Source organism: Chamaea fasciata, unplaced genomic scaffold (assembly GCF_029207755.1).
Source record: "Chamaea fasciata isolate MVZ Bird 193981 ecotype frontalis unplaced genomic scaffold, bChaFas1.0.hap1 SCAF_2, whole genome shotgun sequence".
Lineage (NCBI taxonomy): Eukaryota > Metazoa > Chordata > Aves > Passeriformes > Sylviidae > Chamaea > Chamaea fasciata.
In genome coordinates, this window is record NW_027094087.1 from 114,944 (window position 1) to 137,752 (window position 22,809).

The 22,809-nt window shown below is 43.6% G+C and overlaps 3 protein-coding genes and 1 long non-coding RNA gene across 22 annotated transcripts in view; 1 reads left to right on the forward strand and 3 right to left on the reverse strand.

Moving 5' to 3' along the window:
• Positions 1-2,033, reverse strand: part of LOC136303246 (uncharacterized) — a 34,655-nt gene extending 32,622 nt beyond the window's left edge. For 6 of the 9 annotated variants that reach the window (XR_010724198.1, XR_010724197.1, XR_010724202.1 and 3 more), the window contains exons 1-2: positions 1,945-2,033; positions 650-727 (exon numbers count right to left, since the gene is read on the reverse strand). This is a non-coding gene — a long non-coding RNA (uncharacterized lncRNA). The remainder of the gene's footprint in view (positions 1-649; positions 728-1,944) is intronic. The other 3 variants (XR_010724195.1, XR_010724200.1, XR_010724196.1) reach the window with 3 other exon arrangements.
• EVA1C (eva-1 homolog C) overlaps positions 1-2,230 on the forward strand; it is a 31,900-nt gene extending 29,670 nt beyond the window's left edge. Inside the window, exons 6-8 of one of the 2 annotated variants that reach the window (XM_066206933.1) lie at positions 94-165; positions 797-889; positions 1,690-2,230. In XM_066206933.1, coding sequence (XP_066063030.1) covers positions 94-165; positions 797-889; positions 1,690-2,096 — 572 coding nt within the window. In that variant the 3' untranslated portion in view covers positions 2,097-2,230. The remainder of the gene's footprint in view (positions 1-93; positions 166-796; positions 890-1,689) is intronic. The other variant, XM_066206940.1, reaches the window with a different exon arrangement.
• A 4,450-nt stretch (positions 2,231-6,680) lies between these two features.
• Positions 6,681-12,552, reverse strand: CFAP298 (cilia and flagella associated protein 298). 2 transcript variants are annotated; one of them, XM_066206990.1, is made up of 7 exons: positions 12,274-12,549; positions 11,039-11,206; positions 9,806-9,873; positions 7,961-8,119; positions 7,504-7,635; positions 7,030-7,125; positions 6,681-6,940 (listed from the first exon to the last, which is right to left on the reverse strand). In XM_066206990.1, exons 1-7 carry the CDS (start codon positions 12,410-12,412, stop codon positions 6,830-6,832), a joined length of 873 nt encoding a protein of 290 aa, XP_066063087.1. In that variant the 5' UTR covers positions 12,413-12,549; the 3' UTR covers positions 6,681-6,829. The 2 variants fall into 2 exon arrangements, with proteins under 2 accessions (XP_066063087.1, XP_066063089.1); XM_066206992.1 differs by lacking the exon at positions 7,961-8,119 and having other exon boundaries at positions 12,274-12,552.
• A 724-nt stretch (positions 12,553-13,276) lies between these two features.
• The window catches only part of SYNJ1 (synaptojanin 1), a 49,860-nt gene continuing 40,327 nt past the window's right edge, over positions 13,277-22,809 (reverse strand). For 3 of the 9 annotated variants that reach the window (XM_066206994.1, XM_066206998.1, XM_066206993.1), the window contains 6 exons: positions 22,681-22,728; positions 21,137-21,175; positions 21,004-21,044; positions 20,048-20,156; positions 18,895-19,106; positions 13,277-15,767 (listed from right to left, as the gene is read on the reverse strand). In XM_066206994.1, the coding sequence (XP_066063091.1) occupies positions 14,913-15,767; positions 18,895-19,106; positions 20,048-20,156; positions 21,004-21,044; positions 21,137-21,175; positions 22,681-22,728 (1,304 nt within the window). In that variant the 3' untranslated portion in view covers positions 13,277-14,912. Of the gene's footprint in view, positions 15,768-17,270; positions 17,295-18,894; positions 19,107-20,047; positions 20,157-21,003; positions 21,045-21,136; positions 21,176-22,680; positions 22,729-22,809 lie in introns of all 9 variants that reach the window. The other 6 variants (XM_066207031.1, XM_066207023.1, XM_066207007.1 and 3 more) reach the window with 4 other exon arrangements.

Sequence of the window (22,809 nt, forward strand, 5' to 3'; positions counted from 1 at the left end):
GTTGAATAAACCCAGGGTTAGCAGTGGGATCCGTAATTAACTGGGGAGAGGGTTCCTAAAACTAACAGAACACAATTTGTCTTTTGTCTGCAGTTCCTAAATTTATCCTCACAGCTGTCAACACGCTGGTCCCTGATAACAAGTCTTCTGTCAAACAGAATGATGGTATGTACCACCACAGACACAGGGTTTGGGATGAAGTAGAGGAAACCCTGCTGAAAGAGCTGCTCTTCCCGTTGGAGAGCAGAGGACAGGCTGGGAGTGGGATGAGAACACAGTCCTGCAGTCACAGCAATGCTGCAGAAGAGTGCCCTGCCCAGAGCCAGCATACTGGGAAGAGCAGAAGTGAAATTGTAGTTGTTTCAGGGTGAAGAATCTTTTACAAGTTGTGCCAACACCAGCTCTTCTCAAAGGCAACAAGGCTAAGGAGGCGGCTGATGTGTGTCCCCAGTAATAGGAGAACAAGGCATGGTTGGGCTGGGAAGGCCATTGGAGAACTGTGAAGCTTCATGAAGTAAAATTATTTCAGAAACCCCAGTGGGAATAGGCACAAGGGGCTTCACTTGGCAATAGACTCTTAAATGAATTTGGCATTTTCTAGATGTTCGATATTTTCAATAACTTGTTATTTACACTTTATTTAACTTACCAACCATTGTTTGGTCTGGTAGTCTGCAGCTCCTTCAGCATGGTACTGGCCTACCTGTGTTTTGGGTGGACTTGTTAGCTGGAAAGTTACAGGGTGAATATCAGTTTAGTAGCTTCAGTGAATTTGCTTTACCTCCTCTTGTCACAGGTGTTGACCTTGATCCAAGGGAATCAAGACTTCCAAAGAAAGATGGAACTATTGTTAGCTCTAACTACTTGGCTACATTTGCATACATTAGAGGTAGGAAAATGAGGCTGAGATTGTTTGGCTCCCTAGATCGTGGCATTGAGGGAGAAGGGAAGATCAACTCTGAAGGTTCCAACTAGAACCCCATGTTTATGGTAATGAGATTATTACAATATCATCACAGTCTTGTGGATGGGACAATCCCAGCATAATTGATACTCAGGGAATATTCCTAGCCTTAAAGGATTCAGACTCTTAGCAGCTGCAGCCAAGATATTTTTAAATTTTTGATGGGGACTGTGGTTGTTCAGTAGTTTTGAAAATCTGATCCTGACCTTTGAGAGCCCTGGAGACATCTGTCTTTGGAAATGGGTTGCACACATACATGGATCATTAAGGAGTAATAAAAAAAAGCAAAAAGCCATCCCAAACCCAGCCATCTCTGCTGTTGTGACTTAGCAACGCCAAGTGCGAAGGAAGAAAAGTGCTCCGTACTCAGCCTGGCCTGGAGATGCTGCTGAGGCCCTGCAGAGCCAGAGTCCCTCTTCTCATGCCCCGTTTGTGAGGGCAAGGCCTGTTTAGGTAGGATGGATGGAAAGACCAAACAAGGTGTGCAGAGTTCTGGTAGCTGGCTGGCAACAGCACTGAGCTGCTCATAAAGGGTTGGGGTCACGTTGTTACTTTACAATGTTAAAACCAGGCTGGATTTTTGCCCAGCAGCTCAGAGAGGCATAGCTGGCGGGGTTGGGCTGTGAGTGTCGGGAGGTTTGAGTGCCCTATGGCTACGGAACACTGCGGGAATGGCAGCCTTAGCAGTTTGTAAAGTGATTAAGCCCCAGTTTTCTTGCCTGCAGATCACCCTGAAAGAGCCGCTCTCCTGTTTGTGTCCAGCATTTGTGTGGGATTAATCCTCACACTGTGTGCCTTCGTGATCTGCGTGTCGTGTCCTACCGACATCCAGAAACTGCACAGGAAGAGGGATCAGCTGGCGCCAGAGAGTGCCAGAGCCTACGAGAGCAGTGCACAGGAGGAGGAGGAGGAGGAGGAAGAGGAGGGGGAGGATTCTTCCCTTTCAAACACCCAGAATGAGACAGACGGACTTTACAGACCTTCTTACTCAGGTTATAACTCAGCAGAGGCAGCGGAACTGGCCGAGAGGATTGAGCGCAGGGAGCAGATCATACAGGAAATCTGGATGAACAGTGGTTTGGATATGACACCCCCTAGAAATATGAATACATTTTATATTAATGAACAATAAATGGCTTATTTTGGATGACACTCTATCCCTTTAAAAAAAATGTACCTTCTGTGAAGGAACATTTGTATCAGTGAATATAATTATTTGTAAAATAAAAAGAAATATATGCAATAAAAAGAGGGTTTCATCCCCTTTACTGTCTAAAAATCCTTCTGTGAAAAACACTCTACAGTTTTAACTCATGGTACAGATTACTTTTCACTGTAATGTGGGATCAACTGCCAAATGCATGTTCAAGAATATTTAAAAAAAGGTGGAAAACATTGAAGCAGATGTATTCAACCACCAGAACTGACCCGCCCAAGATGTGCTCCTGCTGCTACCTGTGCTGGCAAATCTGTGAAGGACAAACTCCAGAATGGCTGCTGCTTTCATAAAAGACTCTTGACGTCGCTACACACTAAGAATACTTCACTTAAGGGAAACGCTGGGTTCATTTTTCTGATCCTAAGGCAGGGTTAGAGCCAGCACTTGAACGCAGGTCATATTCTCAGGATTTTTTATCAGTTCACAAACCTCACTTGAAAATTGTTAAACTAGTCAGATTTGGTTTCAGTTGGAGTGAAAATTAAATCAGTAATTTATCTAAACTGAAAGCACAACAGCCTTCCTGTCTTAAAAATGTCTCCAATATTTTAGTTGCAGCCCATAGGGAATTTACTGAACAAAAGGAGGAAAAATGTCACTTCCTACTGGTAATACTTCATGGGTTCATTGTGCTTCCCCACTCAGATGCCGTGTGTCCAGGTAGAGCATAGTATGAAACACTTGGAAAGAAAACAGTGACATGGCTTGTCATTTCCTACTGATACAAAGTCAAATTAAGCCTGGAAAAACTTTAAAGGGAGGAAGGGAGCTTGCTTAGATGACTAAGGCACAATCCTGTGCTCAACTGGAAAAATCTCACCAGCAATTAGCATCCTATCAGCGGAAGGAAGAGGCTAAGGAGATGGACAGAAGGTTGAGGTCATCCAGAGCACTGGGAAACTGCAGGAGAGGTTGGGCACAGCCCAAGAGCCTGGCTGCTGTCCTGCTGGGCCACTGCTCTCCCCTTTCCATTAGGAAGCCATGATAGCCTGTGCTATGCCAATATTGATTAATAGGTTTAGGTCTGGAGAAGTCCATGCCTTAGTCCTGAGGGTGGAAGAAGGCAAATTTGCCTTTGGGGAGGGCTCTGGGCCAGAGCTGGCTCCTTCCTCCAGACTCATGGGGCAGGTGCCACCCATTTCCCGGTCAGATACAAAGGGACTGATCTAAATCCCAACAATTCCTCCTGCTGACAGACCCCACTAGTGAAAAAAACCTGATCCTCTTCCTTTTACTGGAGTGGGCTGGGCTCTGGCCTGCAGGGCTGAGGGCAGGGGCTCCAGGGGCCCCAGCTCTTGTGGGCTACCCAAAACTCTGAGTCCTGGTGAAACTCCCCTCTGGAGAGCCTGGGGCCCACAGGTCAGCTGTTCTTTTCTGGAAGGTATCTGTCTGGCAGTTAAGGTTTATAGTCACTAGAATTTGTGCATTCTCTTCCCTCATTTTTTATTGGGAAGCCTCAGAAGGGTTTCAGCCCATAAGCTGACATCCTAACAAAAGCTGGGAGTTCTCTTTCCTTCAGACTTCACTTTGCTCAAGACTAGGTAAAGTCAGTGTGTCCTAGGGGTGGCCCCTGGAGAACACCTGGAGAAGGAAAACACCTTCTTTTTCTTCCAGCCAAAGAAGGGACTTCACAACCTTTCTGGGCAACCTGTGCCAGTGCTCGACCACCTACACGGGGACAAAGCGTCCCTGATGTTCAGAGGGACCCTCTGTGTTTCACTTTGTGCCCACTGCCTTTGCTCCTGCCACTGGGCACATCGGTCCTTTCCCCATTTTGTTCACTTCATCCACACATCCATCCATTTGACACCCCTCGCTGGGACTCCCAGCTGAGTCCAGGGTCTTCATTCCTGGTGGCAGAACAACTGCAGCGGCAGCAGATCAGCAGAAACCGGTTTGTAGCTTAGAAGTTACTCCCTTCCTTAGGGCAAAAGGTTTTGCTTTTCCCAACTCCCAGTCCTCTCCTTGCTTTTACAGCCCTAGAGGAAAAAGAGCTTTTGTATTGAAATTGTGATCTAACTGATGACCTGATCCCCTCCTGATTTTCCTCCCTGCCTGCCACTGCACACTGGTGGGCAGACAGTAAAAAATTCCTGCAGGTACCAGAGAAGCCGCTGCTTCCCAGGACGGAGCATTTCACAGCCACTGGGAACATGTTTTGAGGGGAAAAACAAAATTGTGCAGTGCTTAATAATACATGCCTATTTAAATGGATCCTCAAGCACAGTGACAAACCCTGTCCAAACCCCAGCACCAGGAGCAACTCAGCAGGGCAGGGAAGCCGCTTTTGCTCCAGGCTGGGAGGTCAAGCTTCACTCAGGATCTGTTCCTTTGACTGAACTATTTTTAATCTGAATCTGGGTTGCTATTTTATTCTTTTTGCAGAAACTTTCCAAGTCTAACTGGGGAAAGCTGTCAATTAGTGGTTCGCCTCATTTCCAAATGTTCACTGTTCACAGCAGTCTGAGAGTAAGAACGAAGACAAACATGGGAAAACCTGATAAACAGACATTGAATTATTTGGATGTTTCTGAAACAACACCCAAAGTATCCAGCAGACAAAACAGAAAATTAATGAGGTATGCACTTATCTGTCCCACGTCCTGAAAAAACCAGCAGCTGAAGTGCCATAGCAGGAATCTCTCCAGGCTGAGGGCTGAGGTATCCACAGGGAGGGTGCCATGAGGCAGCAGCAGCAGCAGCAGCGCTGTGGGAAGGACACTCAGGGCTGGCTGTGGGATGGATTTTCAGCAGTAAAATCCCTGCAATTTCCCAGAAGAGCAGCCTAAGGAGAAAATACTGCAAAAGAGAGCTTGCCAGTTGTTTGGACTATTTGGTTCATGTCCCACACATGGCTGTAGGCATGACACACATCTGGAAATTACATGACCCAGCATCAACATCTGGACTTACTGGAAGGCAACATACAGTGCTGATGTGGCTGTTTGAACTCCCCTCTCCTGTCTTGAAATTAGCCTCAAGTTTGTCACCAGGAATGCTGGGTGAGTTTGAAGGAAGCAATAAATAAATTCTTCTGAATCCTGAGTGAGGCAGAGAACGCAGCAATGTGGGAAAGCAAAACCGTGAAAAGGAGAAAAGGAATGAAACCAGGTGTGGAAACCATTTCCATTCATCAGGACACAGACAGAAAATTTTAGCAATGTTCTGCTGTGTGTCTCCTTTGAGAGAGAATAGATTTTCTCCTTGGAAGGGCATGGCTACTCTCAAACTTTCAGAAATAAAGAAGTGGTTTAGAAGAAAGGCAAAAAGCTTTTGCAAAGTTGCAAACCTATGCAAACAATGTGGTGTTTCATCATCTCCTTGGATAGTTAAATACCCACAGGCTTCCTTGGGTTCCAGTACTCTTTCACAGCCACAAAAAAAAATTCCAGCAGATCCACAAACAGTGTTGTGAGAACTCCAAAACCAGTCAATGCTATGGAAAGTCTGCTTAGCTAAAGAAAAAACCAGCACCAATTATAGCAGAGAACAGCAGTCAGAGGGGTGCTGAATCTGTGTTAAATACTTCCTATGCCTGCTTTTCCCTTGCTTTCAGAGAAAATGAGAATATTATAAGCTCCAGGACACTGATTTTCCTCTTAGGAAGTGGTAGAACAAAGTGTTTTGTTAAAAAACTTTTTTTGCCACGTGAAATAATTCCAAATAAATTTAAAAAAATTTTTTTTGAGGTTTTTCAATTCGGAAGTGCTGATTTTTCTTTTTGTAAAAAGTCATGTTACTGTAAAGTTGAGATTCAAGAAAAACTACCAGACACCAAACTTCCCTAAAAGTAAAAAAATCAGTGATTGAAGTAAGATCACCATGAACAGTTCACTGAATGGCAGTAATTATCTTTTCTGCATCCAATCTTCAAGCTGCAAGTTCAGCAAACACTTGACTTTTAACTTAATTGGTGTTTCTTCAACCACACTAATACAGAAAACTACAATGATTTTTTTTATTTCCATCCTAAAAGATCTGGTCCTATTAAACTTGGCTTTACCCAATCTACCTGCAAATGATGCCTACTTTTGTAGACAAATTGCTGTCAACCTCTATATACCAGCAAGAAAAACTAAACCCAAAGAATGAAAACTAAGCATTCCACAAGGATGTAACTAGTGTTAATATGGAAACACTTCCTTTAAGCAATTATTAAGAGATTCACTCATATCAAAATGACAGCTTGGAAATAGCCATGTTGAAATGCGAACAAGCACGTAAAAAACCCTTAGTTCTCCCTGGATTAGTTGGAGGAAACTGATCTCCTATAAAATAAATTATCCTCTCCAGAGCACAACATCTAATAGTAACGCAAGAAGGAGGAGAGAGTATACAGACCACTCTGAACAACACCAAACGTTCCAGTGCACATTTACTACATCTCTCATCTATGAAACAGATTGACATTTTCATATCCAAATTACAAGTTTCTAATAAAATACCAAACATAAAGAGAATTTGTCCACTTCTTTGCAGAGAAAAGTGCTGCTGAAGTCACAGAGAAATAGGAACATTTATTGAACATCTAAGGCCACAGAAGTGACAATTTCAGCTGCTGTCAGAAGAATCTACCACACACAACACAACTCCTTGCTGCAAACAAGAGCATCAACCAAACAGCCTAAGAAGGGGTTTGCAGAGCTTCATCTTGGACCCCATTTGATGTCTTTTACACCGTGAAATTGCCTTTTCAGAGCATGGTTGTCTGCCCACTCAGCATTGAGAAACGAGTCGTCGTCCTCCTCCTCCAGTTTCTGCGGCAGAGAGGGGAGGGAGGCGGTGAGGGACGCAGCCTGAGCTCCGTTGGAGCAGCCCAGCTCTCGGGCACCAAAGGAACGCTTACCTTCAGCTCCTCCTGCTTCCTGTAGTAGTACAGCATCATCTCTTTCTGCTCTTCATGACTGATCACAGGCTCCCGCCCCGGAGCTCCTTGTCCTTTCTGGAAGGGAAATTGTAAATGTTGCTGGTGGCATTTGTGATACGAAGGAGAAGCTGCTCCAATTTAATAATGCATGCTTACTTTTTCAAACTTTTCAGTTTGCATTTCATCTGTTCTTTAAATACCTCTTCGTTGTACTTCACAAAAATACTATAGAGCAAGAAATAGCAACTGCAGTATGTAAACGACAGGCTAAGGAATCACTAAAGAAAAACTCAAGGTATAATCTATTCAAACCTTAAAACAGGTGTACAGTTTTAAGATGCTCAGGCTGGAACTAATCTAATCCATTTTATACTCCTATGGATAGTTCTCTTCCACAGAGAACAGACAACCAAGGGTGAGGAACTTGTAGAGCAATCTGCCAGCAATACTCACTTTCTGGATCTTGACAATGATGGTTGTTTTCTCATTTTTGCCTACATAGTCAGAGAGCAACTTTGTTTCTTCCAACTGCTTTCCTGCCCACCATAACTGTGCTTCCGATTCTTTTATAACTTCAAGTCCAGCCTGTAACAAAATAAACCAGGTGAAGAGTTGGGTTTGTTGTTTCTTGCTTTTTTTTTTTTCAAAACCATATTTTTTTCCTGAGGAAATAAAAATCTTTCTGGAATTCCTAACATGAAGTGTAATTTTACACTCTAGTTCTACATCTTTCTCCTCACAGTCATCTATGGCATTTTCATTTATATTCCATTCAATCTTAATCTAATATAAACACTTTGGGCAACAAACTCTCCATATTGGAGGAAACAACCTCCACTGGTAAGACGAAGAACAGCACAGCCCATGTTTCACCCAGGACTACATATAACGGGAATACATTACTCCATACATGAGTTCCTGACAAGTCTTCTTTATCTTCGAACTCCATCCTGACTGGATCGTGTGGAGGCAGTCCCATTGGATACACAATCATCACAGCCCCTCGGAGCTGCTCCAAGGCATCTTTCACCGTCTCCATATTAACACACACATTGGCCTGAACTTGTTTCTGGAATACAGACAGGGGTCACTGGCAATACAAGCAAACCTGCAGAAAGACTTCGTTTTGTGGCCAGTTCAGAGGTTGAGCGATGGGAAATCTGAGCAGAGTTAACAGGCTGCACAAAGATATTAGGAGGGCAAATTTCCTCATGGGAATACTGACTTGTAGTCAGTATATTAGTGTTTGTTAATAAACCTATCTTTATACCTTTGGAGTTTGAGCCTGCTTTGCTTTCTCCTAATCCCGTCTCACAGCAGAAAAAGAGTAAATGATTCTGGGAGACACTCAAACCACTACACTAATTCTGAGAAATGGGAATTGGCGAAGGTGAAGCTGCTACATGAATACACTTCTCACCTCTGGCCCCTCTGTTTACCCTGCTTACCTGGGCTGGGGGAGGAAACAAAAAAGGGAGATAGATCTTCACTAAACTGCAGGAGACAACTGCCTTTGGAACACAGGACTCAAACCAGGACACATACGACCACAGAGGCCAGACAGCGATGCTTTGACTCCAAGCACACATAATTCATGAACGTGATTTAAGCCAGCAAAATTAAAGTGAAAAATGGAGAAGGGATTCAAAACGTGAGAAAAAAAATAGAGCACATGCGAGCAGAAGTGTAAAGCTTGGCAAACTGCACAGCTCATGTAGAGATCTGTAAGAACAAGTACTTGAGATCATTCCAAACGCTGTTGCAAGGATAAAGCAGAAGTATGACACATCTGGAAGAAAAGAAATAAAGGTCTTCCCTACAGCTTTAACAGGTTCTTAAGTACTAAGGTAAGAGAATGTTGCCCCCTTGTGGACATTCTTGATCTGGTTAACTGGGCAGGACAACCTCAAAATCCACGGGCACATCTCTTCTTTTTCGTCATTATAAAGTGGTGAACCAAACAAACCACTTCCCAAACTATCCTTAACTCCATTCATAAATATTACTAAATTTGTGTTCCAAAGTCATACAAAAGCTGAAATACAACACAGAGCACCTACAGATTTGGCAACATGAATCTAAATGCCCCAGAGCACCGTCCCATCAGGGCAAACCTTGTACTTGTCTTTGAAAACACATACTCAGCAGGACTAAGCACGAGTCCAAGTGCTTGCCAAACCGAGGCCTAAGCCCTGCTCCATCCCTGAAGTGTTCAAGGCCAGGCTGGGCTGAGCTCTGAGCAGCCTGGTCTAGTGGCAGGTGTCCCTGCTCATAGCACTGGGGTGGGGCTGGATGAGCTTTAAGGTCCCTTTCGAACCAAACCATCTGTGATAATCTAAGAGATTAGAACACATTTTTCAATTCATTACACATAAAAGTCAAAAGGCTTCATTAATTCCAAGAACAGCACAGAATTCAGTTAATTTTTCACCAGAAAGCATGACAAGCATTCACCCAAAGAACACATCAATAGCAAATTGCAAGGATAAAACTGAATGTGATTTCAACATGGGCTTGGCCGTCAGCATTCCCCTGGAGTTTAGTATCTGATTCCTTAACCTTTTGAATCACTTGCCAGAAGCCTTAAGGAAAATCATTAACCAAAACATCAGGTTTTATTAGACTATTTACAGCACTTCATGGCATTTCTCAACATCTGTCATCCCTTGCACTGAAAAAAGTCTGATTTTATTTAAGATGCTGAACTCCACAGCACTTATTAGGAAAGCCCTACACAACGCTTGAGGAAACTTACCTTAGAGATTAATGCCTTGGCTTCTTCTATTGTCTTCTTTATCACTTGCTGCATTTTTTCATTTGGAGCTAAAAGTAAGACATATTTCATAGTCTACACTTATTGTAAAGAAACCGAGCACACATCCTGTCCAGAGCAAATGAAACAGTATCAAATCATAAAGCAGGAGAAACACCTCTAAGCTGCAGCCTATGTACCAGAGAGATGGTTCATTCCTGTATTTCTCACTAACTTAAGAAACAAGCAGCATTTTTCATGGGACAAACAAACTTCCTTTTCCCAATGACATGTGACTGGTATTTGCCCCATCCCTGGAAGTGTTCCAGGTTGGACAGGGCTTGGAGCCATGTGGTCTAGTGGAAGGTGTCCTTGCCCATGGCAGGGGAGGGGAAGTGGATGAGCTTTAAGGGCCTTTCCAACCCAAACTACTCTGTGATTCCATGACTCTACGATCTGGAACTTCATTTAGGACAAAGGTCCTCAGTAGAAAGCAACAACAATAATCCCATACCCTCCACAATAAACCAAAGCTCCTTCCCTGCAGGACTGTTGTGGACTGTACTGGTAGGTGTGCTTTAAAACTGGGCGTAACAACTTGCAGATTTTTGACTTTTCTAATTAAAACCTCAATCCAGCAGTGAAGACAGTTTTGCTAATACACTGTACGTTTCACCTCACACTTATCTATTTTAATTGCTATAAAAACCTGTCCTCAAAAACAAAAATCCACTTAAAGCATACAGATTCCCAGTTTATGTCCCACTTGAGTGCATCATTTGATAGTACTTGGTTTGGCTTACGTACACACCCTGTATAATGTTCTAACTTTGTCAATATCACAAGGCTGTCCTCACACTTATGAACACATGCTCAGTGAATCTGAGTCCCAGTTGGTGAGAAAAAAGGAGAAGTGTTAGAAAAACGACCTGTAAATGTATCTTGGAGTCCACAGGGAAAACCAGTTCTCAAGTGTACATTTACAAATGGGGAGAGTAAACTAAACTGGAACAGTCAAACTTGCTCCTGTGGTGACTGTTTATGTGCTGAAGAGAGATACTGCACTTCAGGCTTGTTAATCAGCATTACCCCAGATTCTAACCCAAGACAGAATTCCTGTGTGTGGAACTTACAGTTTGGCCAACTTATCCCAGAATTTGGGATTTGTTGTTCCCTGTCATATTATGTATTGTCTGTGTCTGAAGGGAAAGAGACAAGCATTGACATTTGACTTACCAAATCCATTTCTTCGCCCCATTTCATCCTTCCTGAAGACGCTTCCACCGCTTGGGACACACTTCTCTGCCCACTCATCCTTTAACTTCAGCTCTTCGATCTGCTCATCTGTCAGTCCTTGCATATTGTAAGGTAAGGAAATACCGTGCTCTGCCAGCTCCTCCATCTCTTTAGAGTGTTTAGAGAACAAGACAAAAAGTCTCTGTTACTACAGTCCTTCACAAAAGCTTTTCACATGACGTACATACAGGTAAACTTCGCACCAAGCTTTTAATTTTTAAACAGGTTAAGTACAAGGAATAAAGAATAATGGACATAAACACACATATATAGATACAGATGGTGTAATTATGTTGAAATACATACATTTTCCATACCCGTAAAACAACGCAACAAATTACACTTGCAGGGATGCAGACCCTCATGGCATTTAGTGGCCATAAGCCTTTTCTTTTTGGCATTTCCCTGGTCAGATTTTTTACATTTCAGAGCAGCATCAGTATGGCCTCAGACACCCCACAAACACTGTGGCTGGGTGTGGGTGGGCTGCACCCCCAGGCCAGGCTCACCTGAAAGGAATCTCTGCTCTGACAGCCCCACGGTGCGGTGGGAAACGTTTTTTAAAGCTGCCTCAGAAGTGAACTCTGCACTAATTCAGGCATGTCACTGACCCCAGTGCATGGCAGAGGGTGCTGTTAGCGGCCAGTATAACCTCACACACACCTTGGGGCACTGCTGGTCACTTCACAGCCCCCTGAGGGAGGACCTTGGACACGGGCCTAGAGTAACGAGACAAGGGGGAATGTCTTCAAACCGCCAGAGAGCAGGGTTAGACGGGACACTGAGGAGAAATGTTTCCCTGTGAGGGCCTGGCACAGAGCGCCCAGAGAAGCCGTGGCTGCTCCTGGAACCCTGGAAATGTCCAAGGCCGGGTTGGACAGGGGTTGGAGCAACCTAGGACACGTTAAGATGTCCCTGCCCACACGGCAGGGGATGGGACTGCGCGAGTTTTAAGGTCCCTCTCAAACCAAACCATTCCGCGATTCCCTGATTCAAGCAGCCGCTACCGGCACAGGCAGAGGGAGTTTTCGGCGCTGCTCAATGCCCTCACTAAAACACCGAAGCCAGGAGAATTCACAGGCGGTTGCGCTGTGCCCTCACGGCCCCGTGAGGAGCGGCGGCGGCGCTGCCGCTGCCCGGGCGCCGTTCCCGCCCCGCGCGGCCGCAGGCCGTACCTGAGCACAGCCGCTGCACCTTCAGCCGCCCGTTGTGGATGCGGGCGGCGAGCGGCGCCAGCTCGGCCAGGCGGGCGCTGCCCGGCGCCTCCAGCAGAAACTGGCTCTCGCCGCCGCGCTTCACGTGCAGCCGCACCATGGCGGCCCCTCAGCAACGGCGCCGAGTCCCTGGATACCGGAGGCCGGGAGGGAGCGCGGGGACCGCCCGAGCCCGGCGCTTAGGGAGGCCCTGAGGGCGCGGCGGCCCTTGGGGACCCGCCGGAACGCTCCGGCCCCGCCGCGAGGGCGCCTCCGCCGGTCCCGCCGCCGCCGCTTCCGTTTCCGGGCACTCCGTGAGGGCACGGGAGCGCTTAAAGGGCCCGCGCGCCCTGCCCGCTGCCGGCAACGACAAGGCGGCCTTCATAACTGCAGGTAGGGAGTTTGAGAAACGTTTAAATTAATTGTTTTAATTAACCATCACCTCTATGTATGCGAATTGTCAACAGTGGGCTATTCTTAAATTACTCTCAGGCAGTATTTAGCGAAGTTGTTATAAGCTACTTTTGTGGGGACAGCTGGGGAAAAGTCCTGAAACACTCGATATATTCGAAATATTCGATAAACTCCGATATGTCCAATGGACACAGCCCGGGAGAGAAAGAGGGATTGGTGAGGCCGGACATCTAGAATGCAGAATTTATGGATCACAAGGGCAGTCTGAAGAAACTACCAGATAAAAACTCAGTATACGCACTGGAAATTCCCTACTGAAGGGAAAGATATGAAAAGACTAAAAATACGGACTAATTAGCGTAAGAAGTGAGAAAGCAATAACCACTAAATGACAAAATACTAATTAATGAAAGATTATGATGTAATTTAGAACCAATGAACGTTAATGTCTTTGTTTACTAAAACTGGCTAAGGGGAAAAGTTCTGTGTCTATGTGGAGGCTGGAATTCTGTCAGACACACAGCCCCTGGGCAAGAAAGAAGTGAGGCTTGACTTGCTGACACTAAAAGGATGGTTGTAGAGGGTTTTATTTATCCTGAAGGTTTAGGAGGATTTGGTAACACAGGGGGCACAGAGGGAGCATGACCACCCAGACCGCAAGGGTGAGGATATTTCACACATACCAGGGGACACAGCCAGGGACGGGGAACACCCAGAGTCCAGGGACACGGGGGGAGTGGGTCTCACCTCCATCCTCTGTGTTTTCAGAGCATCAACTGTTCATCATTGCTCCCGTCAACACACTGCAGGGCCTTATTACAGCTCATACACACACACACACACACACACACACACACGTAGACACTGAAATTTCGGAGCATTCCCTGTGGTCCCCACAGTCCTGTGAAGTGCAGAGGTGCAGCACGCCAGGTACAGTTCAGACAGATAGTTTTTAATCACTGCAATTAAATATTTGACAACATATTGATCACGTGACTCCCACTAGCAAAAGTTCCCACCTGAATTTGGTTTGCTAATGTAAGAATATACCAAAACATCAACCACACAGATGTTTGCAGCAACAGCATAAAACAAGGTAACTCACACACTGAAGCACAAGTAGTACCACTGCTGTTCCAAATGTACAACTCGAATGACCTGAACGGAAAAAAGCGCAATAGAAAACTCACTATCACTCCTCTAGGCAGCTGCAGCTCGTGGCTAACCAGGGGCTGTCCGAAGGAACAGTGGATTATTTCATGGATCATGTTGTGAGAGCATCTGAGGATTCAAAAAGCGTGCTGCCCTGGGATATTTCACTACGCTAAATACAATCCAAGCGTGTTGTTTCACCCCCTGGCTGGCAGACTACATGGTCTGCAACTGGAAAATACTGCTTTGTATCTCAAAGGCCAAGGGGACTTTTTTCCAGAGGTTGAGGAAAAGCTTGCTGTATCAGCTGTTTCCAATTGGGGGGAGGGGGGGGGGGAAGAAAAGTACAGTTAAAATAGTAATGAATAAATGGATGATATGGAACAATTATTCTGAATTAGTGCTAGTGAGTATGTGTCACAACAGGATTTAGTAACTGAAATGTACTGACACAGGAGATTAATCGAATATATTAATACGCAAAGTTCTGTTTCTATTTTGAAAGTAAACTATTTTTGTTGTGCCTCGAATTCAAATATAAGCCTTACAAATATCCATAGCCTCTGTTATAAATTAAACAGCTTCTAAACAATACTTGTCAACATTCAAATCTCAATAAACTTTGGCAGCTCTTTGGTAAATACTTATAAATATCAACTACCAAAACAAAACAGTCAAAAGGGAGGGGGGAGGCTCCCAGCAGGGAGGCCCTTCTTGTGAAATTCCACAAAGGAGAACAGAAATGAAAGAGCTCCCTAAGCAAAATCTGTGTCCAGGATTGATAGGTTTTAGTGAGACAGTAGCTCACCCTTCTTCTCTTTTTGTCTATTCAAATACTATTACAGCGAGATTTTAATAAACTTCAGACCATTTTTTGTGCTCTACCATATATACACATTCAAAATTTGTACACAAGCAGAAGTGGCTGTTTATGAGCAGAGTTAAGTTTCAGTGCATTTAACAATTAATTATTGCACACAGAATAATCTCAAATGCCCAATTATTCTACTGGATAAATGTAGCAACAAATATAACCTTTTGTATCTCTGACCACCTTATCTGTCTGTAAAATCACGAGTTGGTGACACCTTGGGTGCCAGGGAGGGGAAGGGATCTGCAGGGGACCTGATGCTGGTCGCTCTGGATGGCACGGGGGGTGCAGGTGGTTTTCTTGCTGGCATCGTACAGAAGCAATCAGTAGAACTTTTATTCCAGTCACCATCAAAGTTGAAGTCTGAACAGAGGAAAGCCTTCTGTTCAGTTCCCAGCAAACCTGGGCATCCAGCTGATTTCCCGGAGCCGAGTCGCTTCAAATCCGGAACGCTCGCAGACGGCTTTAGCTTTACGTTGAAGTCCTCGTCGTCGTCAAACGTCACCCACCCTTTGGGCTGCACCTTTTCTACCTTGAGAGATTTGCTTCGCAAGCAGAACGTACTGTCAGCTGCGTCCACAGGAAATACAGGCTGGCTTGTGTTACAGCCGGGGGGCGGCAGAGGAGGGAACGTGTGGGAAGCAGCGGGTGCTACCAGTACCTGTGAGGTTATCCCAGACTCCCGGGGTATTTCCGTCCTAAATGGGTTCCCAGCATTAGGAGTTCTTTCAGCGAATGGATTGGAGCAGTTCAGCCCAGTAATAAATGGATTTGGAGCGCTGTGCTGATGTTCCTGTGATGGGTGAAAGGTTGGAATAGGAGGCATCGCTGGCATGCAATTTACAGTATTCGAATTATCCGCATCTCTTTGCCTTGCTGAAGGCAACCGTGTCAACTCCTTTTGGTTTAAGGTTGGAGCAGGTGATGTTCGGACAGACGTCTGCATCTTGGACACGAGCAGCTGAAATGACAGGTCTTCAAAAGGGTCACTGCTGAGCTGGGGTTCAGGGTTAGTGCCGTGTGTCCCGTTGGGATTCAGCTGCAAAGGAAACAACGTGCTCAGGAATCATGCAGCTGGTTCCAGGTTATTCCTACTGCCCCTTTCTCACTCCTCAGCTGAAACTTTAACCTGGTTTTGTTTTAGCTAGAATGGAAACAACAGCCTGAACCCCCTGTCTAACAAAATGCCTGTAAGCTGTTCAACACCACTCCCCCCTCCTCGGTGGTTGATGAAGCTGGAACCTACTTCCTGCAGGTCCCAATCCCTGCAGAAAACACTAAGTGAACTTTGGATAAGAAAACATTCGGGAAATGCTACTGTATTCTAAGCAAGGGATAGCCCAGCACAACTATGAAATGAAAAGCTCCAAGTTACGCTGGGAGTTTATTGTACTGATGTTACGAGCAGCATTAAAGCACCACGATGAAAGGAAACATTAGTGTTATTAGTATATGCAGTCAGACATTTCTGTGTAGACCCATAGGCATCTCCAGTACTTCCTGGCATGGAAATGGACAAACGCTGGTTTCATAATTAAAATAACAAGTTAGCCTTGGAGAAGACAGTTTTCTCCACAGAATTTCTCAGCTTTTCAAACCAAAATATTCCTGTTTTTATAAACGGCTTCAAACAACAATGCAACTTTTTTACTTGTACAAACTGTCCAAAAATGTGGATTATCTACTTTGTTCAGTATGCACACTGACAGAACAGAGTTTGGAGCTTCCCCTTATCAAATGAATTAGGCTTAAGTTAAAACAGCTTCTAAGAATTCAAATGTCACAAAAAGATTTTATGATTTTAACAGATAAACTTAATATACCCAAACAGCTGAATTGACTGTCTATAGCTGAAGTTTTTTGCAGAATAATATTAAAACGAAGCAACTGAGTAACTCAGGGGAAAATGTGAAAAATTGAACCGCAGAAGGAACAGAAATCAAATGCAGATTGGCACCGGCTGCTTAAGTCCTGCGGTCATTTAAAACTACAAGATCCCAAAGAAACTATGAATCCAAATCGCTCCTTGCTCCAAGTAGAAATTTGCTTTGAGTAACTCTGGAACCAAATGTTTTTAACATTGCAACCAACAGATTGTTTTACTTTGGGTCACAGTAAGTCCTCTGTTGCTTGAGAAATGTGATATATGGGAGTCATTTTGGGAAAAAAAAAACTGACAGTGCAATAGCATCAGGATTTATTTGCATTAAAGGGAACGTTTACTACCAAAACTGATCTTTTTTTTTCCCTGGACAGACCGAGATCAGGAGGTTCAGCAGTGACTAAGCAACACAGGTGAGGGTCCAATTGTTTCACAGAAGATGATGATGCAAAATAGTTGCTCTGGCCCTAATAAATGCAGTCTCATTTTTAAATGCACTATGAAAGGAAAAAGCAAACTATGGTATGACAGTCAATCCATGAATGCAGACAGGTGGTTTTTAACGGGGATGGGACTGCAGATGTATGAAAACAACATTCATACATCTTTTCTGCTTGAATAGATGGAGACCACATATAAAACTGGTAAATAGTCAGATACCTGTTACCCTGACGGTTGCTCCTGCTTGTGAAAGAGAAACAGACATCAAAGGAAAGAAAATTAGGAAGAAAATCCAAGTAACAAAGCAACCTCACATTAAAAATACTTTCAGAAGTTTTCACAACGCCGTTTTTTGAGCTATGAATACAAACCACAAGTATTTACTACACACTACACTAAATTTTCAATTTCTGTTGTCCTCTACTGTAAGCTCGACCATTAAGAGTCATAAAAAACCAACTCAAGTCCATTCTAATGATATTTCCATACAGACACTCATTATGCAGCTGATTGTAATACTTTTTGGAGATGGGAGATAAGAAAGAATTTTATCAGAATCTGAGCAGGGATGGTCTAATTCTAGTCATCTATTAACATGAAAAGCCCCATAGCTCTCATTCTGGGAACTGTGTTGGTATTATCCCTCATCCACAGTAATAGTTTTGCAAGCTAAAAAACCCATAATGCCTCTCATTCTGTGGAACTCTAGAATCTCCTTTCTTTACAATAAAAAAATAACTAATTTTCTTTGTCAGTGTATGGATTGTACAGAGTCCTGAATATTCAGACTGTACAAGCAATTATTTTTATAAGGAAAGAGTTAGTCTCTTCAATATCACAATCAAGATTTGCATAGAAGAATGAGCCTGGAATTCACTACCTCTCAAAAGACTGTATTGTTTTAAAGACCTTTCCTCAGAAAACTATTTTTTGGTCTGAGTTTCCAAAATGAAAAGCAGTTCACAGGCAAAGAAAGAGGTTCAGGAGAAAGAAAGGAAAAGCACCTAAAGATTTTTTTCAATTTGAATTCAAAAATCAGCTGAGGATGGAATTTGGCTGCTTCACTGTGGTACAAAATAGGCATGAACTATTGTAGCAAAAAAAGGCCTTCAGATGCAGGCATAAGGAAAAACCTGAGCAGCACTGAAAACCTGCTTCTGTATTTTTAAGCTGTAGTAAGAAACTATGGCTTTTCCTAGAAAAAGTCAGTGTTTTTTTATCATAACAGTCTAAATGATCCCAGAGAACAGGATGTTAATGTTACTGTATGAAATTTTCACATTATGTGGAGAGCTTTCTGTATTTTAACTGACACGGGGGAATGGGGAGAATTCTATTTCTCTTAAGTATTTATTATTATATTGATTTAATTTATTAACTTATTTATCAGTATCATCTCCCTTCAATGAAAGATCACCAACATAAAGCACCACATCAATAACTATTGCAGTAACTGTTTAAAACCTGTGCTAGGTACTTACTATACAGCTTGTCATGCACGTATCCTTAGAAAATTATATTTCTTAGATTGAGTGTTTTTCCATACAAAGTTGCCAAATGACAACATCATTTTAAGAATGAGCTGTCCGTAAATTGTAAGGCCGTCATAAGAAATCCTACATTCAGTGTTTAGTATTTAAGATGTTAGTTATTCACGGACGATACAAAAGCAATTATTACTCTCCTAGAGCCCCGTGACCATGGGATCCAATCCTTGGCCCCTTGCTTTTGTTTCTGTGCTTGCTTTAAGGGTTCCTTCCTCACAGGACTGCCGCATACAGTAGAAGCTGTGTTAATTTACACAGCGAAAGAAGGTACTTACGACGTTTGTTTTTTTACTTACTTGCTGCTGGGAGGGAGCAGGTTCAGAAGGCAAACTGTGAGACGAGCGGCTACGAGGCGGCGGCTGGGGGGGCTCCAGACTTTGCGGGGCACTTGCCTGAGAGGGATGCGGTGCCACAGGGATCAGGGGCTCCTGCATCCTCAGCACAGGAGTGCTGGGCTGGGCAGCTCCAGCAGCCTGAGGCTTTAGTGGTTCAGGAAGCAACGGTGGGCCTGGAAGTACATTTGCAGTGATTTTCACGGTAAGGAATTGTAACGAATCTTAGGGATGGCAGGATGGGGAAGCACCAGAGAGAACTGCAGAGAAAGGGCTGTGAGAACAGCAGGTGTTCATGGCAGTGGGACTGGAAATCATCAAAAACTCAGCAGTCCTCCATTAAAAATTGTTACTTAAGTTTAAGCTGACAGAGGGCAGGGTTAGATGGGATATCAGGAAGAAATTCTTTCCTGTGAGGGTGCTGAGGCCCTGGCACAGGGTGCCCAGAGAAACTGTGGCTGTCCCTGGATCCCTGGAAGTGCCCAAGGCCAGGCTGGACAGGGCTTAGAGCAACCTGGGATAGTGGAAGGTGGCCCTGCCCATAGCCAGGGGCTTGGAATTAAATGACCTTCAAGGTCCCTCCCAACACAAACCACGCCGTGATTTTACACAAGACACAGAACGAGAAGCCATGTCACTCCAAAACGTACCTCGGTTGTATCTGGAGGTGACTATTACAAAGCATATATTTTTATATGTACAAAGATGAAGGGTTTTTTTTAAACTGTAAGTCTAGGAAGTTGCTTTGAGAGTCAGACAAAAATGCTATTCCAAATCGTATGATTACAGAACTGCCGATGCATAGAGTGTGTGGTGAGCAATAGTCAGAATGGGACACACCAGCATGCTCAGACCAAACGCTGCAATCTTTGCACAGTCTCTCTGATACCATGAAATCCATGGGTCAAGACCTCACGTGATCTTGAGATTAGCATCTGGAAAGGGTCTGCAATACTTTTGGATGCTTAACACAAACTGCCAAATGCTATTACATCCAAGAATCTTAATTTCTACTGAACAGTGGAGACATCTGTTGAAAAAAAAAAGCATTCAAACCATAGACTGTAGTGCTTGACTGAATAGTGACATTTATATTTAACTTCTAGAGGAAACTTACCCCTTGGTGGTTCAGCTGGCTTGGTCTGAGTTTCAGGTGCTGGTCTTGCCCCCGAGGGACGGACATGGCTTTGTGGGGCACTGATAACTCCAGCTCGAGGAGGAACAGTCTGACAGGAAAGTTGGTAAAAAGAAAGTATTTTAGTTCAGCTTCGGATCTGTAGTCATCTACTGCTAAATTATTCAGGATAATCAGGATTCGGTGAAAAACAAAATCTATGATAACAGCTGCTGAACTGGTTTTTTATGCACATGCAAGAACAAAAAATATATTTTCAAAACATGATGATGGTTCAATTCAAAGCAAAGGATTTTTACAACGCTATCTCTTGATTTCATGTGTGGAGTGAAGCATTTGAATGCCCATAAATCCCTTCGTTCCCTTCTTTCAGTTAATTTCCACAAACAAAGGAATGAAAGACAGTACTAGTATTTGCTGAAACAGTCAAATGTTTCCTTTTTACATGAAGACCTTCATGGAAATTAGTCTTGAAAACAAGGCACAAAACTCCATGACACATCAAGTAATCACAAGATGTCAGTTGCTTGTTTAATCCATTAATGGCCTGTAAGCAATTAACTGCCATCACGATTTTTGTTCCAGTACAGAAGATAATGCATTTTATCACACCAAGTCAGTAAGGACATGGAGTACAAAGAATAACTTTGCAGTTACTTGAAAGGAGATGTAAGATGTGTATTTGGGAGCCTATTATGTCATTGCAGAATGCAAAACAATCAAGCCACATCCACTGTGTACATATGTGGTGGTTTCCTCTCCCCGCCCCATAGTATTTTTAGTCAATAGTTAAGAATTGTTGAGATAATTAACTCATAGAAACTGTAAACTGGTCAGTCAAGTGTGCAGATTTCTTTACATCTGTTATGACTAACAGAAACCTTGATGAAATAAAGAGCAGACACTTGGCAGGAAAATGATCTTAAAAGAACACCTACCGGTCTGGTCGTACCCGCTGAATGTGGAGGCTGATTACGAGCTGTAACAGATATTAGAGATTACTGACTTAGCACTTATTTCAAAATCAACTTCTGTCTGTATTATAATTAGTACAAAGCGTGTATCTATTACCTAAGTTGTCCTTTCTTTGTGTTCCAGGGCTTTTTTGTGCTTTGAAGCGTGGAAAAAAAATTAGATTATCTGTGTTAGATAAGCCAGAAATTGGTATTAGATGGCCATGTTACATTACAACTATTCAGAATGGAAGCAAGGAGATACCAGTGATTTTTTTTCAAAATTTATCATGTATCTACCAGCTGTCACTAACACACTCCTATCCTATGGCACACGTGAAGTGTGAATTTGACCCTTTTTATTACGAATTATTTAAATCACATCCTATTTGTTGCAAGCTAAAGACACCCACTTGCACAGGTACCCCGTGTTTTCAATCACGTTGGAAGCTGTTTTGTTTTGTGGTATATTCTGTAGATGTTCTACCAGCAGTGGCTAGAACAAAGGGAACTAATCTAACAGTTCCTGACCCCGCTCTCTGCATTTACGAGATCAATCTGTTAGAGCACCAGCTTCACCATGGCCACGCTGATGACGGCCTCAGATGCAACATGCAAACTGGGTAGTGCAAGAGACGAAAAATTTACCTTTAGCTCAGACAAATGCACAATTTCTGACAGGCGGGGAGGTTTAGGATTCTGGCCTCAGTTCCTGCTGCTTATTTCCCAGGAAGGCAAAGTCACTGTGACAGTGACAGTAAGTGGAAGGAACTCTGTGGTGCATCACAGTTAATCAATTCACCTTCCAGTTATCAGACTGCCCTGGAACCAGTCAGAATGGATTTCTGGGTACTGTTCTCAGTGAAGCAGCTCACACCCTGAGCAACCTAGTGCCAATTTACCCTCCTGGGAGCAGGAAGCTGGAGTGGATAACCACCAAAGGTGCCTTCCAACCACAGATAGTCTGTGCATGGAGTGATTTTGCTGATTTATAAAAATGAACCAGCCACGCAGCCAAAATTAATTGTAAATACAGAAGGAAACCCCGCCAGTGACTCTATTAGGGCCTGTATTGCTATTTGCTGTGAAGGACACATTCCTGAGGGACAAGGAAGAAACCCAAGCCCATGACGCTGCTGGCACGGCTAAATGTAGCCCCATGTACTCCAACCAAAAAGGTGCAAGAGAAATGCTCCTCATAACTGTGTGCTACACACAGCTGGCTACCTGAATCAAAATGCCTACACTGCGCTCTTTGGAAAGAGGCAAAATATTGAATTATAGACCAAATTGTTTCAATGGAAGTTTATCTCCCAGAATATATGAATGCACGTAGTTCTTCACGAAAAGCTCCCTAGACTCCTGATTTAGTTACAGGTAAAATGGTCACTCTGATAATGCTACAGCTACAGCTTCCTCTGAGGGTCAGCCTTCAAAGCATTCTTGATTAGGGCACTCTGAGTGTTCACTAGCTTTTCCTAAATACTTTCTGCAACAATTCCCACCACCACTGAAAACCAGGAAGCAACCTGGCTGGGTGAAAGCTGTGCTAAATAAAAGAAAATACCTTCATGAAACCACCTTTAGTATCACAAGGGCAATAATATTACTCAGGTGTTAAATTAGAAATCCATTTCTAGAACACAAAAATTGTTTTGTTACCTTCTACTTCTCTCCTAGCTACCCCAGGACTGGGAGGAGCTCCAAGACCTTTTCAGAGAAAGAAGAGAAGCTGTATATTGCATAAGAAAAGCAGAAGATTGAGAAAGAAAAACCAGAAAGAACACTGCC